General features: G+C 42.5%; 1 protein-coding gene across 1 annotated transcript in view; it reads right to left on the bottom strand.

Moving 5' to 3' along the window:
* Tes (testin LIM domain protein) overlaps positions 1 to 22,916 on the bottom strand; it is a 49,338-nt gene that overhangs the window by 1,945 nt on the left and 24,477 nt on the right. The window contains exons 2-6 of the mRNA XM_041675691.1: positions 19,005 to 19,090; positions 5,510 to 5,762; positions 4,327 to 4,656; positions 1,562 to 1,777; positions 1,086 to 1,244 (exon numbers count right to left, since the gene is read on the bottom strand). Of these exons, the coding sequence (XP_041531625.1) occupies positions 1,086 to 1,244; positions 1,562 to 1,777; positions 4,327 to 4,656; positions 5,510 to 5,762; positions 19,005 to 19,090 (1,044 nt within the window). The remainder of the gene's footprint in view (positions 1 to 1,085; positions 1,245 to 1,561; positions 1,778 to 4,326; positions 4,657 to 5,509; positions 5,763 to 19,004; positions 19,091 to 22,916) is intronic.

The following is a 22,916-nucleotide window of genomic DNA, read 5'->3' as shown; positions in this document are numbered from 1 at the left end:
GGAGTATTATAAAATTAAATGATTAGACATTCTTTTATAAAGTGGATAGAAAACACATGAGGTAATGAGTCAAGACTGAAGATGGCGGACATCAAAATTTGCCTTTTTGTCAAAGCATCGTACGTTTAGAACTACATAGGGGTACATATTTTCCTTTCCCAGGAGTTTCCCCTATGTAATAGCTTAGAGAGACCTTAAACTAAACTTAAAAAAAAAAAAAGGTAGGTGCCTATCGTTCTGATATTCCTGGTTTATGAGCCAGACTATATATGGTCATCTTTTCGCCCTGTATCTGCACTACCATCTCTTGGCCAGCATGCAGCAGCAGCTCTTGGGAACACAATGGATGCAATAAAAAAATACACACTTGCACATTAAGCACCTGAATGGTCCACACAATAAATCTAAATAGAAAGGTCAGTTTTTGTTGTACTACATCAGTTCCACGAGGGTTTAAAAAACAGTCACTGCGTCATTTCCAGGGAGTAAAACAAGGTCCTAATGGGTAAGTTAGTAATATATACAGAAACTATTTTAATTTTTTTCAGTGTATTCATTTTAGTATTTTATGTGCATGAGTGCTTTGCCTGCAGTATTCGTCTGTGCATCATGTATGAGCCTAGTGCCTGAAGAGGACATCAGAAACCCTCGGACTGGAGGTTCGAATGATTTTGAGCAGCCGTGTGGGTGCTTAGAATTGAACTTGGGTCCTCTGGAAGAACAACAAGCTCTCAAAACTGCTGCGCCCACTCTAAAGTCTCCAGAAACCATTTTAAATAGAATCTGATCTATAGTAAGAATAAATCCATTCATCGTAAAAATTTACTTTTTGGTTAGGAATTTATCAGCAAGAACCATATATAATCTACATGGCAAACACACAGGTAGAATGAGCCACCTTGAGGTCCCGGCTGTCATTGCATTTGCAGCTTCTGAACTGCCTGGTTTTAAACAGCCCATGAAGGAACCACAAGCTTTCTTTATATAAGGTTGGCTCTTGGCTTCCCATTTTCAGGAGATCAGAAGAGAGGCGGACACTGAAGTCAGCAGACTGGCTGGGGCCAGTGTGTCCCCGCGTCGCTTACCACGGCATGGTTCTTCACGTAGCAGGGCTTGCACACAGGCTTGTCGTTGACCATCACGTATATCTCTCCCGCCAGGATGTTGTCACAGTCAAAGCAGCAGAAGTGCTTCAGGTGCCAGTTCTGATTTTCCGCTTGGGTATATTCATTGCTGAATATCAACTGGCCAGAGGAGAAAAGTACAACCCATTAGTCATCTCCTTCTGTAGACCACAGTGACAAACCCGGGTTCTCTAGACAGGCAGTTATATCAACAAGAGCAGATGCCTTCTTGGGGTTCGATATTTGAAAATGGTAACATTTACGTCTGAATTTATTATTAAAATCAATTGGTTTCCGATAGTCTTTGGTTAGTTTACTCGGGACACGCAGAGTGGAAAGTAACCAAGTTTTCCTGCATGATTAGTGCTTGCTGAAAGCCTGTTGGCTGCTGGCTGAGGGAGCCAGAGGCTGCAAGCGGGTGGCCCTAGAGAACACACCTCATCACAGCCAGCACAGCGGGGCTTCTCGCTGTCACAGTAATGGCGGCCACAGTATAGCTTCCCATTCTTCCAGAAGTAAATCATGTCGACTAGGAGTTCGCCGCAGGTGCTGCAGATGAAACAGGCCGGGTGCCAGAGTTTATCATAGCCGGCCCTTTCCGCGTAGATGGCTGGGTCTCCTTCCTTCATGGTCTGTTTGCAGCAGTAACATGACTGGAGGAGAGAACCCGAACAAGAATCATCAGAGCACCGGTGTCCCAGACCCTGCTTCAGGGCAACGGCTTCAAGAGAGGCCATTTCTTGGAGAGGGGAGGACCTTGGACTTCCCACAGGACAGGGAACCCTGACTACTCTTTGGACTGGAGAGGGAGGGGGAGGGGGAATGAGGGGAGGGAGAGGGAAATGGGAGGCGGGGAAGAGGTGAAAATTTGTAATAATAATAATAATAATAATAATAATAATGAGAGGCTATTTCTTTTTTTTTGTTTTTTTTTTTTTTTGCTTTTTTTTTTTTTTTGGTTTTTCGAGACAGGGTTTCCCTGTGGTTTTGGAGCCTGTCCTGGAACTAGCTCTTGTAGAATGAGAGGCTATTTCTAAAGACGTGACAAGACAGAGTGAATACGCCCATGAAATGGAATTGCTCAGCTTCTTCCTAACCCAACCGCTTCTTTCACCCTGTGTAAAACACGGCGCTGTTTCTTGCGTGGAAGTCACTCGGGGAAAATAATTTCACCTCAATTTTATCAGTTCCCTCAAAAACTATTATCTAAAGCTGATAGAAAACTTTTTGAAGATTAAACGGTATTAACTGATTGCTAACTGCATCTATGAGAAATACATTACAGTTCAGGCCTGATGCTTTGTTTATCTGCATCGTGATTCTCCTTCACGTTCAAGTCGTTACAAAAAAAGAAAAAAAAAAAACTCTCTGGAAGAGACTTTAAAACACTTGCCAATACAGCTGCATACATCAAGTCTGAATCTTAGGTATGGTCTTACAAGCAAAACTAGATTAACCTAAGCATAATTCATTCTTATTTCTGTCTAAAGATAAACTCTGTGATTGAATTTGAGGCCTGTTCCATAAGAGGGAATTCATACTTGTTACTATAAACCCAGCCAGAACCCATGGCTGAGGTGGTGCTAGGCAGGAGCTCACTACAGTTGTCCAGCGGCATTGATCCAGCCAGACACTGCCTTCTACATGTTCCTGTTTATGCTCATAAACAAAGGCTCCCCTTGGCCTTAGTCATAACGAATGAAGATTCAGACGGCTCAGGTAGCTGAGGCTAGGTGATGGCGAGTGCTCAGCTCCAAAGAGAACATTTAGAGCACTCAGGGAGCCTCTAGGGGAAAAGGGCAGGAAGAGTCTGAAAACTAGAAAACAGGAAAGCGAGAGCTGTGAAATGTCTTCTGCACTTTTCCAATACAGTTAGGATCACATAGCGGTGGAGGCTGTCTGCACTGGGCCTGCACAAGACTGGGCCAGTCAACAGTCAATCATGCATTAGGGAGGGCCTCACAGGCGGCATGACTTCCTTGCTGAACTATGGGTTACTGGGTTATGGGCAGCCATTGTCTTCATCTGGGTACCCACTAGGCTCCAAAGCAGAGTTCCAACCCCAGGGCCACAGGGTCTTGGTGAAGCTCAGTAGATCATAAAGAACGGAACGAGTGTGAGAAAGGGACATGGGGGCTTAATGGGTGTGAGAGGAAGATAAGAGAGGGATGGGACAATCAGGATATATTATATACATGTGTGAAATTGTCAAAGCACAAGTTGACTCAAACTTGAGAAAGGAACAAACGTTTCATTAATACGGGTGTTAATAAAAAGTTCAGCAGGAATTGACAGGCGCTCCCTTACTATGATCTGCATGTATTACTATGATCTGCATATATGTTAGATACAGAGACCCAGTGTATTCTTTGCTGAAGTCCGTTAAGGAAGCTGATAGTAATTAATGGCATCACCACTCAGTGTTACACTGATGATATTAGCCAATGCTAGCCAATGTAATAAACTACAGAAACATTTGATATATAAAAGATAACTAGTTAACATAAAGATTATGTTCAGAAGAAAATGTTGGGCTAGAGAGATGTCTCAGCAGTTAAGAGCACCAGCTGAACTGGGCAGTGGTGGCGCACGCCTTTAATCCTGCACTAGGGAGGCAGAGGCAGGCGGATCTCTATGAGTTGGAAGCCAGCTTGGAATACAAGAGTTAGTTCCAGGACAGCCAGAGCTATACAGTGAAACCTTGTCTCAAAACAACAACAACAACAACAACGGGCACCAGGCTGCTCTTCCAGAGAACGTGGGTTCAATTCCCAGCACCCACATGGTAACTCACTACTGTCTATATCTCCAGTCGCTGGGCATCCAAAACCTCTTCTCGTCCATGGGCATTGTGGATATAAAGTACACAGATATACAGCCAGGCAAAAATCACCCATACACACAAAAATAATAAATAAATAAAACATTCAATTTTTTTTGAAAGAAACAGATGCTAGGTTGGTTTATTATATTCAAGTAAGAGGCCAAGGTAAAGCCAACTACGGTGACCACATAAACTCAAGATTATTCTTTAAAATAATCAGAAAATGTAGCTTCAGACAGACCTCCCAAACATAACTCTCCCAGCTCAGTCCAAACTGAACTCTGACCTGTTTTCTTTCCCTTGTTCATTCCTTTTAGAAAAAAAGTGTTCTAAGAAAGGAAGCATCTATGAACGGAAGGCAACAGTCCGGCTACTCACATACTGGGTCTTCTTGGGCTCGGCAGACTTGTCCTTGGGCAGCACGGCGGCTGGAGTGTTTCTATCCCCAGCAGGACTGTGCAGCTTGTCACCCTGGGCGTTCATCTCAGAGGGGAGCTTCACGTCACCCACCCCCAGAGCCTCGCTCTTGTACTTCTTCACAAACTGCTCCATCTCCTTCACTTCCTTGGGTGACAGCTCATGGCACTTAGATGGGTCCTGGTCATGGGCAGGGAGCTGCTTTGCCAGCTGCTTCTTCCGGTACTGTGCCCCCTCCGAGCCTGCCACCGGCTGCTTCTCTTTGGGCAGCATCTGCATGTACTGCCTGGCCTGGAGTGCAGGGAGGTGGGTGTTAAATGGGGTTAGTCAATCTTTCATAACACACCAGAAACAAGTTTACTCAGGAAGGGCAGTTCATCCTTCGCTATAAACAACTAGAGACAGTAAAACATAAAAAGCAGGTTTCTGTGAACATAGAAACACATTTTTCTCCATGAAATCAGCCCCCTCCATCCAGTTTTCAGAACATTTGCATCGCAACTGTTTAGCTGCGCTGAATCTACAGATGCGTGGCTATGAGAAGATTTTGGGTAGATCACTGAGTGCGCGTGGATCAGTGGCTCTTTCTGCACATACAAACGTCACTGCGAGATTTACTGTAATGGTGACCTACTGACCTTGCAATGCTTCATCCACTTGTCATAATAATGGAAGAAGCTTGATGCAAAATCACATTTTTTTGCCTTTTATAGTAAAAGAAATATAATGTTGGAGCATTTTTCTTCAGTTCTAAATAAAGTCAGAAGTGCTATTATTTATTCCTCCTCATCTTGGGAAAAGTTTTGTGAGTATACCAGAAAATCGGGCAGATTGATAAAAAAAACCTCTCAATTATTTTAATCTGATTTTCATATAATTACTAAAATTGTTAGAAAGATTCCTTTAAAATCAGGTAAATTAGACATTCAAAAAGTCTATGAGTTATCTAGACTCATATTTTAAAATGTAGTAATCGGAACCTAAGGTCTCTATAATAGGAACTCCAGGTAAACAGATGTGTAGCGGTTGACTCTATTACAGAAGGAAGTACTAGGGTACTAAGTACTTTCTAGTTCCTAAGTCTAGCAACAACAGCAAGAACAACAAAAGTCTCCTCCCTCATCCTCCTTCCCCCAGTACTTACCAGTGCCTGGTTCTGGACCGGGGGAGCCCACTCATAGGTAACAGTGTTGATGGAGACATTCTTCTTGGCAGCAACCGGATTGGTCAATATCATAACATTGCGTTTATACATGGGAATTCCATCTGATTTCAGCTTGGCAATCAAGGTGGTGTACTTGGTGTCTTCAAAGAGTTTCCCCACTTTCCGATCCTCCTCGGTGCTCAGGAGGACATCATGTTCTTCTTGTCCGCATTTGCAGTTACGGCATATTTTTCTATAATTTGGGGGAAAGCAGAAAATAACCAACTACACCTAATTGGTGACAGCTACATACGTGCAGTCCTTCATGGCTCATAAAATACTTTAGAAGGTATTATATATAATAATATAAACAAGAAAATACTTTCTTGCATGGGGAGGGATGAATATTCATAACTTAAGAAAGACACATGAAAACACATCCTTGCTTTATTAGACTTCGACAAGCCAGGTTATAACTAAAAAGTGCATATTTGAGAAGGCCGGTCTGAGGATGACCTTGTTCCTCACACCTTACCCTCTAACCAAAATAAATAAACACATAGAGCTGCCCAAACTATCACAGCAAGAGATGCCACATCTCCTTCTTCCTATAAGCAGCCTGAGGTGACCTGGGAAGATGGTTCACTACTGGACAAAATTGTGCAAATCAAGAGGTTTGAATCTTTGGGTTCATTTTAAGAACTCCCACGAGACTGCCCAGGCCATCAAGGGTATGCATATCTGAAAAGCCGCCAAGTATCCGGAAGGTGCCCTCCTGACCTATGTGTTGGAGTCTGTAGGTGCACCCAAACCAAACAGTGGGGCTGGACACAGGGTCGGTGGCGAAGAAAGAAAATTTGCTGCACATGCTTCAAAATGTAAAGAGTGATGCCAAACCGAAGAGCTGAGAGGTAGGGTCTCTAGTCATTGAACACATCCACTGGAATGAGATTTACAGAGCTCATGGCCAGACTAACAAGAGCTTCCCCTGCCTCATCCAGATGACCCTCCCTGAAAAGGAACTAACTGTTCCAAAGTCAGAAGGGGAGGGTGCACAGAAGAAAAAGATATCTCAGAAGAAACAGAAGAAACAAAAACTTATGGCATGGGAGTAAATTCAGCATAAAATAAATACAGATAAAGATAAAGTGTGTGTGTGTCTGAGAGAGAGAGAGAGAGAGAGAGAGAGAGAGAGAGAGAGAGAGAGAGAGAGAGAAAGGGTGGGGAGGGAGATCTCACATTCTATTTATTACCTGTTATTATTCCATGTCTTTTCCCAAGTTTTTTTTTTTTAAGTTAAGTAAAAGATTTATTATTTCCCCCGTAAAAGACCAAGATCCTACATTTAGGTTTATAGCCTATCTCAATTTCCTTTCCTCTCAATTCCTCTCCCTTTCCTTTCCATTTTCATATTTTCTTTCCCTATTCCTTCCTTTCATCTCTCATTTTTTCAAATACTTATCTACCAGCTGTCATGTATTTTATTATTTATAAGAGAAAAATGGCCTGGTATTAGGTTCTGGCCAGCCAAGGCTACCTATTGACACTATGACTCCAAAATAAGACAAATGAATCAATGATCCTCTGGACTCATGATGTTCGTTGCAGTTTAAGAACAAAACCATGCTCCACCTATCTCTCTAGCATCAGACATTCACTCATGCAACCGACATGTGTGTCCATGAGTCAAGCAGCATGCTTGAGACCAGGATGTAGTAGTAAGGGCAGCGGGGCTGTGTTCCCAGCACCCTGGCCGCCTGCTCGGCTAGCTTATGCCCCAAAATAATTACACAGACACTGTATTCTTTTAATCACTGCTTGGCCCATTCTCTTCTAGGCTAATTCTCACATATTAATTTAACCCATTTCTAATCATCTGTGTATGGCACCCCAAGGTGCGCTTACCGGGGAGATTCTAGCCTAGTCCATCCTGGGTCGGAGCTTCATCCCGGGAGCGGGGCATGGCGTCTCTCTCTGAGGCGTCTGCTCCCGAGAGAACTGTGGAGTCTCTGAGCTCACTTCCTCTTCCTCCCAGCGTTCTGTTCTGTTTACTCCTCCCACCTATCCTCTAACCAATAAAATGGGCCAGGGCAGTTCCTTTATTAGCCAATAACCTTCCTCCATCATTTCCCCTTTTTCGGTTTAAACAAAAAAAAAAAGGCTTTAACTTTAACATAGCAAAATTAGATATAACAAAACAGTTATCAAGTAAAAGTTATAATAATCTTTATCATAACTAAGGAAAACTATAATTATAACTAACTATTCTTATATTAGCCAATGACCTTCCTCCATCACCAGGACCCAATGAAAACCACAGATTTAACCTTGGTTGTAGTTGTTTAGTTTTTCAAGACAGGGTTTCTCTGTGTAACAACCCTGACTGTGCTGGAACTCACTCTGTAGACCAAGCTGGCCTTGAACTCACAGAGATTCACCAGCCTCTGCTTCCCCAGGGCTGGGATTAAGGGCATGCACCACAACTGCCTGGCTTGATCATCTAAAATCTACTTCCTGGTGAGATGATTACACAGACACACACAGACATATTTTAATTGCATCTGTGTTAGCAGTGGAAAAACAGACTCCCTTGACTGTAGAATTTTTACTTCAACCTGGTAAGGAAAGGGTTCGAAAAGAAACTGGCATTTAAGTTTCGAGATGAAAGTTTCATAAACCATAAGTATGGGGGTGTGCAAGTGTGTATCTGCGGATGGGGAAAGGACAAGAAAAGGCTCCCAACACAGGAATAGAAAGAGGAGTATTTGTAGTGGCCCTAAAGGAGGAAAGGGATATTCACATGGGTCCCATACCAGATAAGGCTAGCAGTGAATGAGTGAGAACAGATGAGGCTGGAGATGGAGACAGGCACGAGACACTTGCAGGAGCATTGTGCAGAGTTTGACCTTCATTGTAATAGCATTTGCGAGTTATTGAATCACAGAGATGTAGTAACATGAACAGACCTACAATTTCAAACACCACACAACCTACCATGCAGAGACTGGAATAAAACATACTTGAAGGCTATGTGTTAATTGTGCGTTGAGTTAGCAGTGGTGTGGTTCTTAATACAGCACCACCGTAGCTACTTTTAATGTAACTCATATGTTTGGTGGTCTGTGCTGTGCCATGGGTAAGATATACTACAGCTCTCAATAGGGCATTAGAGAGTGGGATCAAAAAGAAGAGATTTCAGATCTTCTTACAAGCAAATATAACTAAACCCTGTCATTGATTTGGACTTAGTGATATTCTCTCAAAAAAACCCAAACAAACAGATTTTGGTAATGAAAAAGATGGTAAAATGAATGTTGGATTCATCAAGATTAAATACAAAAGAAAAATAGATTTGAGGTAAGGAGTGGGAAAAGATGAAAGGTTGAATATCTTCTAGGCTAAACTACTGTAGGATTTGGATTGCCTGTGATATGGGATAATGATATTAAGTAGACTACAATAAACAAAAATATAGTGTTAACCTTCTGGTGAAACAAAACGCCCTCAAATCTTGAGATTCGGAGAGCAATGTGAAAACTGTGTCAACCACCTTCTCCTCCTGGGGGAAGCATGTTGGGAAAGGCTGAGGAGCAGAGGGTGTCTGGCAAGGACCAAACTGGGAAAGGTGACAGAGGAGGTAAAGAGATAGGGGGGCTCTGTGGTATTAAAGTTTTAAGCTTGGATGGAAATATGGGGCAATGAAATTGATCATTTCAAGAAGCATTCTGCAACCTTAGATTACTCAGCAGGCCAACACAGATGCAAGTTAGCATTAGATACTGTTAACCATGTGCCAAATCACACAGATCGCTAGCAAAACTTTAGAGCTTAGCCGCTCATACCAGAGAGGAAGAAAGGATGACTACAGGGTGAAGAATTCCACCCAGGAAAGTGTGGGAAAAGGTCAACTAACTCTAAACCATGAGGGATAAAGACAAGAATGACAGGGGGACTAATCATGTGAAGGTGACTCCTGGACGCTCCCGACATCTCTCTTGAGCGCCATTGGTCTTTGTCTCTCAACAGAAGACTGGAGCCGACGCTGACCCCTTCCCTCCCCGATCTGATGTTTATGAGAGGGAGGTGGTGAGCTGGGATGGGGAGTGTGCTGTAGGGATGTGAACCACAGCTGGTTCCATTCTCTTAACAATGTCTTTCTGCTGTTTCTGTTTTCTTAATAACTCATAGCATGACTGTCCAAAGAAATAAAAATCAGGAGGAAAAACACAAATACCCAATCCCAGTCCACCAAATACTGAGCACACATTTGTAGTTAGTATATTAATTTTAAGATTTGAAGCTAGAAACTAACCGTACTATCTACAATTCTATTCATATTTTCCTGTAGGTATTTATTATTCGGAGCACAGAGAAGAAAATTAATGAAACACAAGTAATCAGATTCATCAGGAAGGTAGGAAGGAAGGAAGGAAGGAAGGAAGGAAGGAAGGAAAAAAGGAAGGAAGGAAGGAAGGAAGAAAGGAAAAATGAATTCTGGAGTTGTACCCTGATGCTCTGACTGGCCACATAAAGGTGTAAAGCATTAGCATGAAGAAGATTCTAACTGGATTTCAGATTTAGAGTTGAAATTTTATGCCAGAACCAGGAAAAACGAAGCGCTAAGAGATAAATGGATGTCTTTGCCAAATAACACATTCTTATATAATTAAATGTTTTTGTGCCTCCCGTGTTCTTAAAATTCTTTTTAGTACATGAACTGGAAACACTAGGCATGCTGTGGAGAGAAGAAACAAGAGAGAAAGGAGACAGGGAGAGGAGAGGGAGAGGCGAGAGACAAAGCGGGGGGCAGTTATGGGAGTGAGCAGGCACATCACTTTTCTTGTACACATCTTGGTCAGGAAACTTTATTTGGTAAAAAATATATGTGGAGAATTAGTGTATTTTATTATAGCTATAAAAGATCCCTTCTTCCCTCTGGTTATCTCATACCCCCATCTAGTGGAGTGGATCTTATCACCCATCTACGGTGTGTTCTTCACTCGCCTGCTGTTATCCAAGGGAATGATCTACAAAACTATCGCATGGTGCTTAGATCAAGATTACAGCTACACCTTCTGGAGAGGGAATGAGGCAGAGGAGGAATTTAGTTCTCAAGACTGGTAAACAGATCGTTACAAGCCAGGGCCTATCAGGTGCAGCCTAGCAATCAGCAAAGTGACTGCTTCTCGGAGCAGGCATATAAGGCGACTCAGACTTTGGATTTGGTGACCTAAGTTTGCACCGGTAAATATGTGTACTATAAAACAAAAAGTTTGTTTTTAATGACCACAAAGGACACAATAAGGGAAATGAAACTTGCTGGTTTGTAAATATGAGTTTTGGCAAACAGTGGGTACAGGTCCATTTACTGTGGAAGTTCTAGTTTTGGCAAACAGTGGGTACAGGCCCATTTACTGTGGAAGTTCGAAGTAACCAATGAAACAAGACCCGCCTCTATAGCAGTTTTAGCATGTGTGCTTGGTCATCCTTTGGAGGATTCATTGTTTTAATGAAGCAGCTTTTTCCTTCCAACCCTTTACCTACCCACTATACCTTTGCCAAGCAAATCCTAGCAGGCTAAGCAACACGCCAACAGCCATGGTGAAGAAGAAGAGAAATACGAACGTGTTGTGTTATCCTCAGTTTTCTAAGTAGAGAAAACCTGGTACGGAATAATGAAGAGTTTTAAACTGGGACCGTTGTTTAGCTCTTCCGCATTCCCACTGCCATGGGGACCATCTGGGGATGAACACTTGGCAAGACATGACTCAGAAAAGGCCAATTGAACACCTTCTCTGCTGGACCGCATCACTGCAGAGCTGGAGGGAGCGTACACTTCCAGCTCTTCCAACTGCAGCTCCATGCCTATAGGGAAGAACCAGGGACAGGCCACCACAGCAGCAAGCCACCCTAGAACACGGGCAGGTGCCAGGAGCAATGCGGAGATCTCTGTTGGACTAGTTAACAATTATTCTTCAATCATTTCCTAACAATTCTCAGAGGCTAGCCTACAGAGTCTGATGCACGGGGAAATAGCTGGTGGGATTCAGAATTAAGCTGGTTAAAATCTTCGTTTACTTAAAAAAAAAAAAGAAAAGTAGAAGGTTTTTTTTTTTAATTAGCACCTAACACACACACACACACATGGGGGGGGGGACCGGAGAGGGAGGGAGAGAGACAGAGAGAGAGAGAGAGAGAGAGAGAGAGAGAGAGAGACAGACTGCTATATAGAACAAACCCAAACTCCAGATTTGATATTTTTATGAAATAACTTGAGAGTTCTTTACTTAAATCCAAGAGAGAATGGAATTTCTAAAGCCTTCACAAAGAAAAACACAGAAATTTACGGTTTCAAGCTGAAAGCAGTCAAAAACTTCAATTCGCCCTCCCGATGCAGAAATGACTTTTGTACTGTGATTCATAAAAATGATTATTTTTCCACTGCCAGCGGTGGAACCTGGAGAGCTCTGGCGCACTGCCAGCTGTCCTGGTGATATAAGACAAGGCTATGCCACCACTACAAACCGTAATTTAAAAGGCTAGAAGCTGCCCTTTTGGAACAGGGATATACATGTATGGGCATGAGTGTAGGCCTCTGTTACAGAATCCAACACAATGGTTACTCCATTTATGGTAGGGAATCTTCAGCTTTCTACCAGCTTTAAATCAATCAGAAATTCTACAGCATGTACACGACGATGAAGGAATTTCACCTTTTGTAAAATGCGGCTGTTTTAACATAGGTAAGGCAAAAGTATAATTCAATTGCTTATATGATGCGTGAGTGATTATGGTTGTAAAGATCTTACTATATATTCAATATGAAAAAAATTGGCTATAAATGATTTAAAATCTTGGAATTGTGCCAGGCATTTCATAAATACTTATATCTGCATTTTGCTGAAAGTGTGTCCCATGAATAATTCATGTTGGATTGAGAGCAACTTTCTTAGTCTTGAGTTTTCCTCTAGTCTTGGACTCTCTAGCACATTAAAGGAGGGAAGAGCTTTCAGATAAAGGATGAAGAAGAGAAGAGCTCTCAGATAAAGGATGTCATTGATCGCAATGATGTCTGTGCCACCAAAACCACACTGCAGAGCAGACGGCCTGATGAAGCACAAAGTTGCCTGGTTGTGAGGGTGAACGTGGCCTGGGGAGGACTTTGCCAAGCTTTGGGGTCAAGTTCAGCTCTGCCTCCGTAAGCCATGGCATTGGTAAGGTATTTGTTTACTTTCCTAAGTATGCTTCCTCCTAATGGGTGTTAGGAAGAATCAGGGGCATAAAATGCTGTGATAGGCAGACTAAGGCCACCCTAAGATTTCACCCCTGATCACTCAAGCCCTTCAAAAGGAACGGAAACAGAATCAGAGAGACGGGAGACACAGAAAGATCCTAAGCATTGCTGACTGGAAATGGAAAGGACTATACGTCAAGATATGTGTGTGGCTTCTACAGGTGACAGCAACCTCATCTGAAAGGTAATGAGGAAATAGGGACCTCAGTTGTCCAACAACAGCAAAAATCAAATTCTATAAACAGCAGGCCTGAGTAATTAGATACAAACGAAACAAAACACACCAAGACTTTGATAGTGGCCTTCTGAGATGCCAAGAAACAGAATAGCTATGCTGTCCCTTCTCCCTGTAAGTATAAGAACCGAGGCTCAGTTAACTCATAGGTGGTGTTTTTGCATACTCAATTTGTGGTAATCAGTTACTCAGAAAAGAAAACCACCACATTTGTGGCATACAGAAAGGGTTCATAAATTATATATATATATAAACTCATTGGCACAAACAAGTCATAACATTTTTGAAGTTTTGCTATTTAAATAAAGCTTGACAAACCTCTATAAGTACAAATATTTCCTTTTAGTTTGCTATAACTTTTGTGACTCATTCCCAACTTCCATTCACCTTTCAGATCCAAGCATCACCTGCGGCACTCTATGTTGTTCCAAGAGGCTGATCATATAAGTGGGGGCTCCCCTGTCCTCCGCGATGAAACAACGCAAGGCACTAGCCAGGGGCTTATGAGTGAAGCCTGAATACACCTCAGTATTCAGAAGAAATGATCTCTAACTTGGGAATGTGTGGAAACACAGGAGGGAGGGCCACAGATCACTTCGCCCCCCTCCAGTCCATATGCTGTATTCCCACCGCCTAACAGAAGCCTGGTTAAAGTTAAAGCTTCCGGAGGGGGAAGGGGATCAATGAGGTCATACAGAAAGGGTCCTAGTTGGATAGGACTGGAGGGCATACATAACACATGGACGACTATGTCCCATGTACGTGTGAATGCCATGAGAATGCATAGTGAGAAAGTGACTGCCTACAACCTAGAAAGCAGACTTTTGACAGACTTTCCAGCTTTCGCAATGGCTGGAGAAATACATTTGTACTTAATCCACCAGATATGTGCTGTTTTGTTATAGCAGCTGGAGCTAAATAATACAGTGGGCAACAGTAGTGCACAATCTAAGAATTTCTGTTTCTAGTGCTGGGAGGTAGTATCTCCCTAAGCATGGACATATGTGGAAAGAAATTCATGGAACTTGGGGAAATAACATGGAATAAGTAGGTGGGAGTACATGGTGCTCAGAAGAAGGAGGATGACTGGATAAACAAGTAGGGGCCAGACGCTGAAGTCTGCCAACAAAGGCCAAAGAAGGTGATGAAATGGATAGGTCCGTGGGCACAGAGGATTCTTAAACAACGAAGACGTCCACAGCAATACTACCAAACCATTGTCAGCATCCCATTCTGTGGCTACGAGGAGGCTGCATTAGGAAAGAGGTACAGACCTGAATCCTAAATGTCAGGCCTGACAGTAACGATGAAGGTGGTTCAGTGGCTGCAGACCCCGTGCCTCTGGTTCGCAGACAGCATCTTGGTTTGCACTTAGGACCCCTGGTCTGGACTATTTCACTACGACTGTACCAAACAGGAGCTAGAGAGATGGCTCAGGGGTTAAGAGCAGTTGCTGTTCTTCCAGAGAGCATAGGATCAGTTCCCAGCATCCACATGGATGCTAACAATTGTCTGCAACCCCAGTTTCTGTGAGGATCATATACCCTCTTTTTGCTTTTGAGGGCATTAGCCACACATGTGGTGGACAGAGACACACATGCAGGCAAAATACCCATATACATTAAATAAATAAATAAATAAATAAGTACTTTAAAATACATTTTAAAAATACTGAAAACTAGTATAGGTCAACGGCATCTGCCTCTGGTCATCCAGTTATGGAAGCTGGGGACCGATTAGAAATCATACCACAGAAATGTGTCTGGACCCCTGCCAGGAGAATGACAGCATTACTAAGAAATATCATCTGGTAGACCATACAGGCACCAGCTGGGTTGCAGGCCAACCTCTAATATTTATGACGCTTGGACTCTAAGTCTCTGGCCAGTTTATCAAAGCGGGCTGTGTAATAAAGGTAAAGAATTGATTTTCATGCCATGAAGGTCTGCTCTTGCCTGGCCAATGTTTGAAGAATTTGAAAATATCAGACGATAGCGACCTGCAGGATAGAAATTACCCAGACAAAGAAGTTACTCTGAACTAGTCTGGTTTACAGAGGAGGAACTCTCTCTTAGGAAGGAGCTTTACAAATCTCACGAGCAGTCCACACAACGGCAGAGCTGACAAGATTATTTTAAGCTTGAAAACACGGTGTCCAGCAGGGGGCGATGTGTCCCTCCGCAAATCAACAGTAGTCACAAAGGAAAGTGGTGCCGACAGTAAAGTAAAATGGTCACCCATCCAGATATCTTCGGGTTCCTCACTCATGGGTTCAATAAACAGAAAGAATAAAACAAACAAACATCTGCTGTTCTTCCCCAAACCGTATAACAGAGCAATTAGTCACCGACAGAAATGGGAAGAAGTGTGTGGCTAGAACACACGAGTCTTTCATGATGAGATCTGAGCACGTGTGCTTCTGACTTTTCAGTAGTACGAGGAGATAACCTCTAATCCTGAGAAACTATTTTCTGTTCAATGATACTATCTTTGTACGTCTCTACAGACATGAGAGCTATGTTAAGACTGGAATTTACAAACCCAATGGAAAATTCTAAGTAAGTTCTTTGAAAATAAACAACAAAAATAAAGAACAGAAGCATTACTTCTGGAAATGGTCAAGTTTCTCTTGCCATTGCTTTTTCAGACATTTTTGTCTATTTCCTAGAGCTTATTAAATATGCAAGCTTTTAAAGGAGACAAATATGCCAGATTTTATTATGTCCCTCTCCCGCTTACGCTGTATACAGCCATAATGGATGTTGAGACCTTTTATTCTAGTGTTGCATGGTAACCCGAGGCATGGAGGTAGTCATTAAGTTGTCAGTTCAACATGGTCTGGGCCTACAGTTCAGTGGGGGAATGTTTGCCTTGCGTACAAGAGGCTCTGGGTGCAATCCTCAGAATTTCTTTTTCTTTTTTTTTAAATTTATTTATTTATTAAAGATTTCTGTCTCTTCCCCGCCACCGCCTCCCATTTCCCTAACCCTCCCCCAATCAAGTCCCCCTCCCTCATCAGCCCAAAGAGCAATCAGGGTTCCCTGCCCTGTGGGAAGTCCAAGGACCACCCACCTCCAACCAGGTCTAGTAAGGTGAGCATCCAAACTGCCTAGGCTCCCACAAAGCCAGTACGTGCAGTAGGATCAAAAACCAATTGCCATTGTTCTTTTTTTTTTTTTTTTTTTTTTTTGGTTTTTCGAGACAGGGTTTCTCTGTGGTTTTGGAGCCTGTCCTGGAACTAGCTCTTGTAGACCAGGCTGGTCTCAAACTCACAGAGATCCACCTGCCTCTGCCTCCCGAGTGCTGGGATTAAAGGCGTGCGCCACCACCGCCTGGCCTGCCATTGTTCTTGAGTTCTCAGTAGTCCTCATTGTCTGCTATGTTCAGCAAGTCCGGTTTTATCCGATGCTTTTTCAGACCCGGGCCAGTTGGCCTTGGTGAGTTCCCCATAGAACATCCCCATCGTCTCAGTGTGTGGGTGCACCCCTCGCGGTCCTGAGTTCCCTGCTCATGCTCTCTCTCCTTCTGCTCCTGATTTGGACCTTGAGATTTCAGTCTGGTGCTCCAATGTGGGACTCTGTCTCTGTCTCCTTTCATCGCCTGATGAAGGTTAATATTCAGGATGATGCCTATATGTTTTTCTTTGGGTTCTCCTTATTTAGCTTCTCTAGGATCACTAATTATAGGCTCAATGTCCTTTGTTTATGGCTAGAAACCAAATATGAGTGAGTACATCCCATGTTCCTCTTTTTGGGTCTGGCTTACCTCACTCAGGATAGTGTTTTCTATTTCCATTCATTTGCATGCAAAATTCACAAAGTCCTTGTTTTTTACTGCTGAGTAGTACTCTAATATGTACATATTCCATACTTTCTTCATATCTTGGGGTAACTCTGACCAAGGAAGTGAAAGATCTTTAAGTCTTTGAAGAAAGAAATTGAAGAGGACACCAGAAAATGGAAGGATCTCCCTTGCTCTTGGATTGGAAGGATCAACATAGTAAAAATGGCAATTCTACCAAAAGCAATCTATAGATTCAATGCAATCCCCATCATAATCCCATCAAAATTCTTCACAGATCTGGAGAAGACAATAATCAACTTTATATGGAAAAACAAAAAACCCAGGATAGCCAAAACAATCTTATACAATAAAGGATCGTCTGGAGGCATTACCATCCCTGACTTCAAACTCTATTACAGAGCTACAGTATTGAAAACAGCTTGATATTGGCATAAAAACAGAGAAGTCGACCAATGGAATCGAATAGAAGACCCTGACATTAACCCACAAACCTATGAACACCTGATTTTTGATTAAGGAGCTAAAAGTATACAATGGAAAAAAGAGAGCATCTTCAACAAATTGTGCTGGCAAAACTGGATGTCAACCTGTAGAAGAATGAAAATAGATCCATATCTATCACCATGCACAAAACTCAAGTCCAAATGGATTAAAGACCTCAATATCAGTCCGAACACACTGAACTTGATAGAAGAGAAAGTGGGAAGTACTCTACAACACATGGGCACAGGAGACCACTTCCTACATATAACCCCAGCAGCACAGACATTAAGGGCCTCATTGAACAAATGGGACCTCCTGAGACTGAGAAGCTTCTGTAAAGCAAAGGACACTGTCACTAAGACACAAAGGCAACCCACTGACTGGGAGAAGATCTTCACCAACCCAGCAACTGACAAAGGTTTGATCTCCAAAATATATGAAGAACTCAAGAAACTAGATCGTAAATGGCTAATCAACCCAATTATAAAATGCGGCACTGAGCTGAACAGAGAATTCTCCACAGAAGAAGTTCAAATGGCCAAAAGACACTTAAGGTCATGCTCAACTTCCTTAGCGATCAGGGAAATGCAAATCAAGACAACTTTAAGATACCATCTTACACCTGTCAGAATGGCTAAAATCAAAAACACCAATGATAGCCTTTGCTGGAGAGGTTGTGGAGAAAGGGGTACACTCATCCATTGCTGGGGGAATGCAAACTTGTGCATTCCCAAACTTTGGAAAACAGTGTGGCTGTTTCTCAGGAAATTCGGGATCAACCTACCCCTGGACCCAGCAATATCACTCTTGGGAATATACCCAAGAGAGGCCCTATCATACAACAAAAGCATATGCTCTACTATGTTCATAGCAGCATTGTTTGTAATAGCCAGAACCTGGAAACAACCTAGATGCCCTTCAATGGAAGAATAGATGAAGAAAATTCTCAGAATTTCAAAAGAAAACATTGCCTCAGGGCAACCATTATCTACCGATAACTGATTTATATTTTTCTTGATAATATTATGCTGCCTCTAACTTCCAGCAGGCATGTGGAAGAACTCTGATATTCTTTGAAAGAGCATGCTTCCATTTTTAGATTTACAGGCTACAAATAAGATCTATTCAAAGTATCAGTTTTGATCCTGTACTTCTGTCCTTTGGGTACATGAGCATCACTCAAAAATTGGCAACTTCTTTTAAAAGGCTCAAGTTCCTGAAAGATTCTCAGTAACAAATTGACCCGAGAGAAGGTTTTCAGAACAAACTTAAGTGTTACTTCCTGACAACGAGAATATGAGCCCACAACTGATGCACACTGATCGGCCTGCAGAGGCAGGCTGAGCCATGCAGAGTTGACTATTAGTACCAAGTTAATTAGCAGTCCTCAGAGGGATTACCACAAACTCCTCTGCCACTCAGAAAGGGCATATTCCATGGAGATGGTGGGGAGGAAGAAATCAAGCAACTCTTCCTATGATCGTTATCGCCCAACCCACTCTGTTGTACTTCATGACATGAACGTAGAACAGTCTCACTTTTACTAACTTTTTAGAAAACAGAAGCCCCGCAACTAAGCAGCTTGTCAAGAGTTTGTAACAGTGCACACACGCTGTCCAAGGGGTACTGCCCGACAGGAGAAAACGCTGATGATACTACGGTAGGTTTCAAGAACTCACCTCCAGAAGTGCAGTTCAAACCCTTCACAGTTCTCTTTGCATTTCAGACAGGGGGCTCCAAATCCTTGCTCATGACCTAAGCCCATCTGTTAAGGGGGGGAAAAAGGGGGAAGCTATTATTATGAATTTGAAAAAATTTTAAAAATTCAATAAACCACACTTTTTAATTCCACTTAACACTCTTGTTGATGTAACTCTCAAACAAATCTTTTATGGGTTTCACATTGTTCAGCCAACAAAGGCATCAAGTATGTAAATGGAGCCTGCAAGCCTGTGCACAGTATACTTTATGCTCTCATTGCTTTTGTCAGGAAAGGAGAAGAAGCGAATACAACTTGCTAGAGACTACAAACACTGAAAGGCACAAAACTCATGAATTTACGTTTTGCCCATTGTGTGCCCAGAATACCTCAAACACCGGCAGAGTTCAAAGGGCAGAGACTGGAAAGCGAATAAATATGCGAAAGAGTTTAGGAATTACAATTAAAATATTATTTTATATCATGAAAATACAATCAAAGCAACTAAAAATATTTATTGAATCCCTGAAGCAGTATTCTTTATTTCTTACTATTGAATTAAAATCTTACAAAACCGCACAAAACACTCACGAAGCAGGCAGCACTATCACACTGTTCTCTCTCTCTCTCTCTTTCTTTTTTTTTTTTGTGGTGTGTGTGTGTGTGTGTGTGTGTGTGTGTGTGTTATAAGAGAGGGTTTCTTTGTGTAGCCCTGGAGGTCCTGGAACTCACTCTGTAGACCAGGTTGGCCTCAAACTCACAGAGATCCACCTGCCTCTGCCTCCGAGCACTGGCATGAAAGGTGTGCGCCACCACCACTGCCCAGCTCGTTCTCTGTTCTTTAAAGATGATTTCACTGAAACCCAAGAAGTTTTCAGAATTTGCTCAGGATCAAAAGGTCAGCACATTCCGGAACTTACCTGGACACCTCCACCCTGAGGACTACCTCTCATAGTACCTACCCAGAGAGGTTATGAAGGCTGCCAAGGCAGAAAAACAGTCAACAGGCTTGGCCAACTGTAAATCTAGATTTGACAATGACCAGCCTGGTGAGCCAGCTGCTATGGCACAATTGTGGTACTTTTATATGGGTGAGGAGCAGCTGTCTACTTGGACTTGAACCAAACAAGTATCAACAGCTAGAGAAGAGTAGACTATAGCCACTTTCCTAAAGCGGTATAATACTGAACTGTAGTCTAAATGCATACATAACCTTGTACCCAAAGGAAAGGGTATCTCTCAGTCCTCATCAGAGAAGTGTGTTTTTGTACTAGATGGAAAGTATTATGGAACAACTGACTTTGGGGTATGACACATCTACAATATGGCTCAGGGAACATCGAGGGTGTGGTGAGACACTGTATGAGCCAGAGGACCAGATACTTGCAGCTGGATAGTAACATCTGGCTATGAAAGGGAAGCTTTATCCATGAACTCTCAACAATATGGTTGTCTAAATGACATGCTAAATAGGAGATCCTTGAACTCGTAAGAACACTAAGATACATGCTCACATGATGTTGATGGATGGAACTGAATTAGACAGAGATTCCAAACACACATACTTCCATCTTTTCTGGGTTCCAAGACTGAGTGAAGGCAACAAAAGTGTCCCTGACAGAGGAATTAAGTAACTAAGGGTGGCGAGCGATCACACCAGTATATACCATGTCCTTCTGTGACCCAAGGGAAGAAGTCCTAATTAAAAACAAAACAAAAATAAAGACACCTCGGGAGGCAGAGGCAGGCGGATCTCTGTGAGTTCGAGGCCAGCCTGGTCTATAAGAGCTAGTTCCAGAACAGGCACCAAAGATACAGAGAAACCCTGTCTCGAAAATAAATAAATAAAGACACCTAGTTTTCAGAACCACTGCTATCAACTAAAGTCACAAGACTGAATTTTGAGCTGGCCATGAACTTTTATTGCCTATGACAGAAGTTATTTTACATTTTCACAAGCTGGGTTACAGAACTTAAAGCTCACTGACACCCACCTGAAGATCTCTATCTTACATCATAGGGGAAGAATTTCTCTACTCCAGCTCTCTTCTCCAACCTCAGTTGTGACAAGCCAGTGCAATAGCACTCTAAGAATAGACATTAGTGATCTCCACTCTCATTCCATGTTCAGTAGCTGTACCCACTGCCAGACTGAGTTGTAATGTGTAATGCCGTTCTACAACCCAATACAACAATGTTGTCGGTAGCTCTACCAGTGTGCGATGAATTTCTTCTGATCTGCTCCTAACTGCGGCATTTGTCAATCTGTCAGTCGAGCCTAACCTAGATGATGGAAACCATACTAATCCTACTTTGTAGAGAAACACCCACCCACCCACCCCTGACTTCTTTAAGGTCCACTCCCATCTTTTAATGTACACTGTCAGAAGACCTGGGCTTCCCAGTTCCTTTGAATTTCAGTTCAAGATCCCTATTTGTTTTCTAAATCCCCATCAATTTCTCTCTCTCCTTTACTTCATGGTCGGGATTCCCTGAAATATAAGACCCAGAATTCTCACCACACTTCTTCCCTGCTCTTTGTCCCCAGCAAAGACCAGTCGAACTGGGCAGAGTCCTGCTTTTCACAGAAAAGATGATCGTTATTTTTAGACACCTAAGTCCTACAGGCTAGTTTCTGTCCGGCTCTCCGTTCTTGAGAACTGCTGGGGAGAAATTTTAACAAATGTGTTATCTAAGGATACTCAGGATGCAGTCTGTATGTGACTGTGTTATCTAATGGTACTCAGGATGCAGGTCTGTGTGAATGTGTTATCTAATGGTACTCAGGATGCAGTCTGTGTGACTGTGTTATCTAAGGATACTCAGGATGCAGTCTGTATGAATGTGTTATCTAATGGTACTCAGGATGCAGTCTGTGTGACTGTGTTATCTAAGGATACTCAGAATGCAGTCTGTATGAATGTGTTATCTAAGGATACTCAGGATGCAGTCTGTGTGACTGTGTTATCTAAGGATACTCAGGATGCAGTCTGTGTGAATGTGTTATCTAATGGTACTCAGGATGCAGTCTGTGTGACTGTGTTATCTAAGGATACTCAGGATGCAGTCTGTATGAATGTGTTATCTAATGGTACTCAGGATGCAGTCTGTGTGACTGTGTTATCTAATGGTACTCAGGATGCAGTCTGTGTGAATGTGTTATCTAATGGTACTCAGGATGCAGTCTGTGTGACTGTGTTATCTAAGGATACTCAGGATGCAGTCTGTGTGAATGTGTTATCTAATGGTACTCAGGATGCAGTCTGTGTGACTGTGTTATCTAAGGATACTCAGGATGCAGTCTGTGTGACTGTGTTATCTAAGGATACTCAGGATGCAGTCTGTGTGACTGTGTTATCTAAGGATACTCAGGATGCAGTCTGTGTGAATGTGTTATCTAATGGTACTCAGGATGCAGGTCTGTGTGATTGTGTTATCTAAGGATACTCAGGATGCAGGTCTGTGTGACTGTGTTATCTAAGGATACTCAGGATGCAGTCTGTGTGAATGTGTTATCTAAGGATACTCAGGATGCAGTCTGTGTGAATGTGTTATCTAATGGTACTCAGGATGCAGTCTGTGTGACTGTGTTATCTAAGGATACTCAGGATGCAGTCTGTGTGAATGTGTTATCTAAGGATACTCAGGATGCAGTCTGTGTGACTGTGTTATCTAATGGTACTCAGGATGCAGTCTGTGTGACTGTGTTATCTAAGGATACTCAGGATGCAGTCTGTGTGAATGTGTTATCTAATGGTACTCAGGATGCAGGTCTGTGTGACTGTGTTATCTAATGGTACTCAGAATGCAGTCTATGTGACTGTGTTATCTAAGGATACTCAGGATGCAGGTCTGTGTAGGATGGAATGGAAGAGTGAAGTGGTGAGGCCTA

Source organism: Microtus oregoni, unplaced genomic scaffold (genome assembly GCF_018167655.1).
Source record: "Microtus oregoni isolate MIOR12 unplaced genomic scaffold, Mior012 000026F_ref0000081, whole genome shotgun sequence".
NCBI lineage: Eukaryota > Metazoa > Chordata > Mammalia > Rodentia > Cricetidae > Microtus > Microtus oregoni.
Note: the sequence above shows the minus strand (reverse complement) of the source record. Positions and strands in the feature narration are given on the sequence as shown.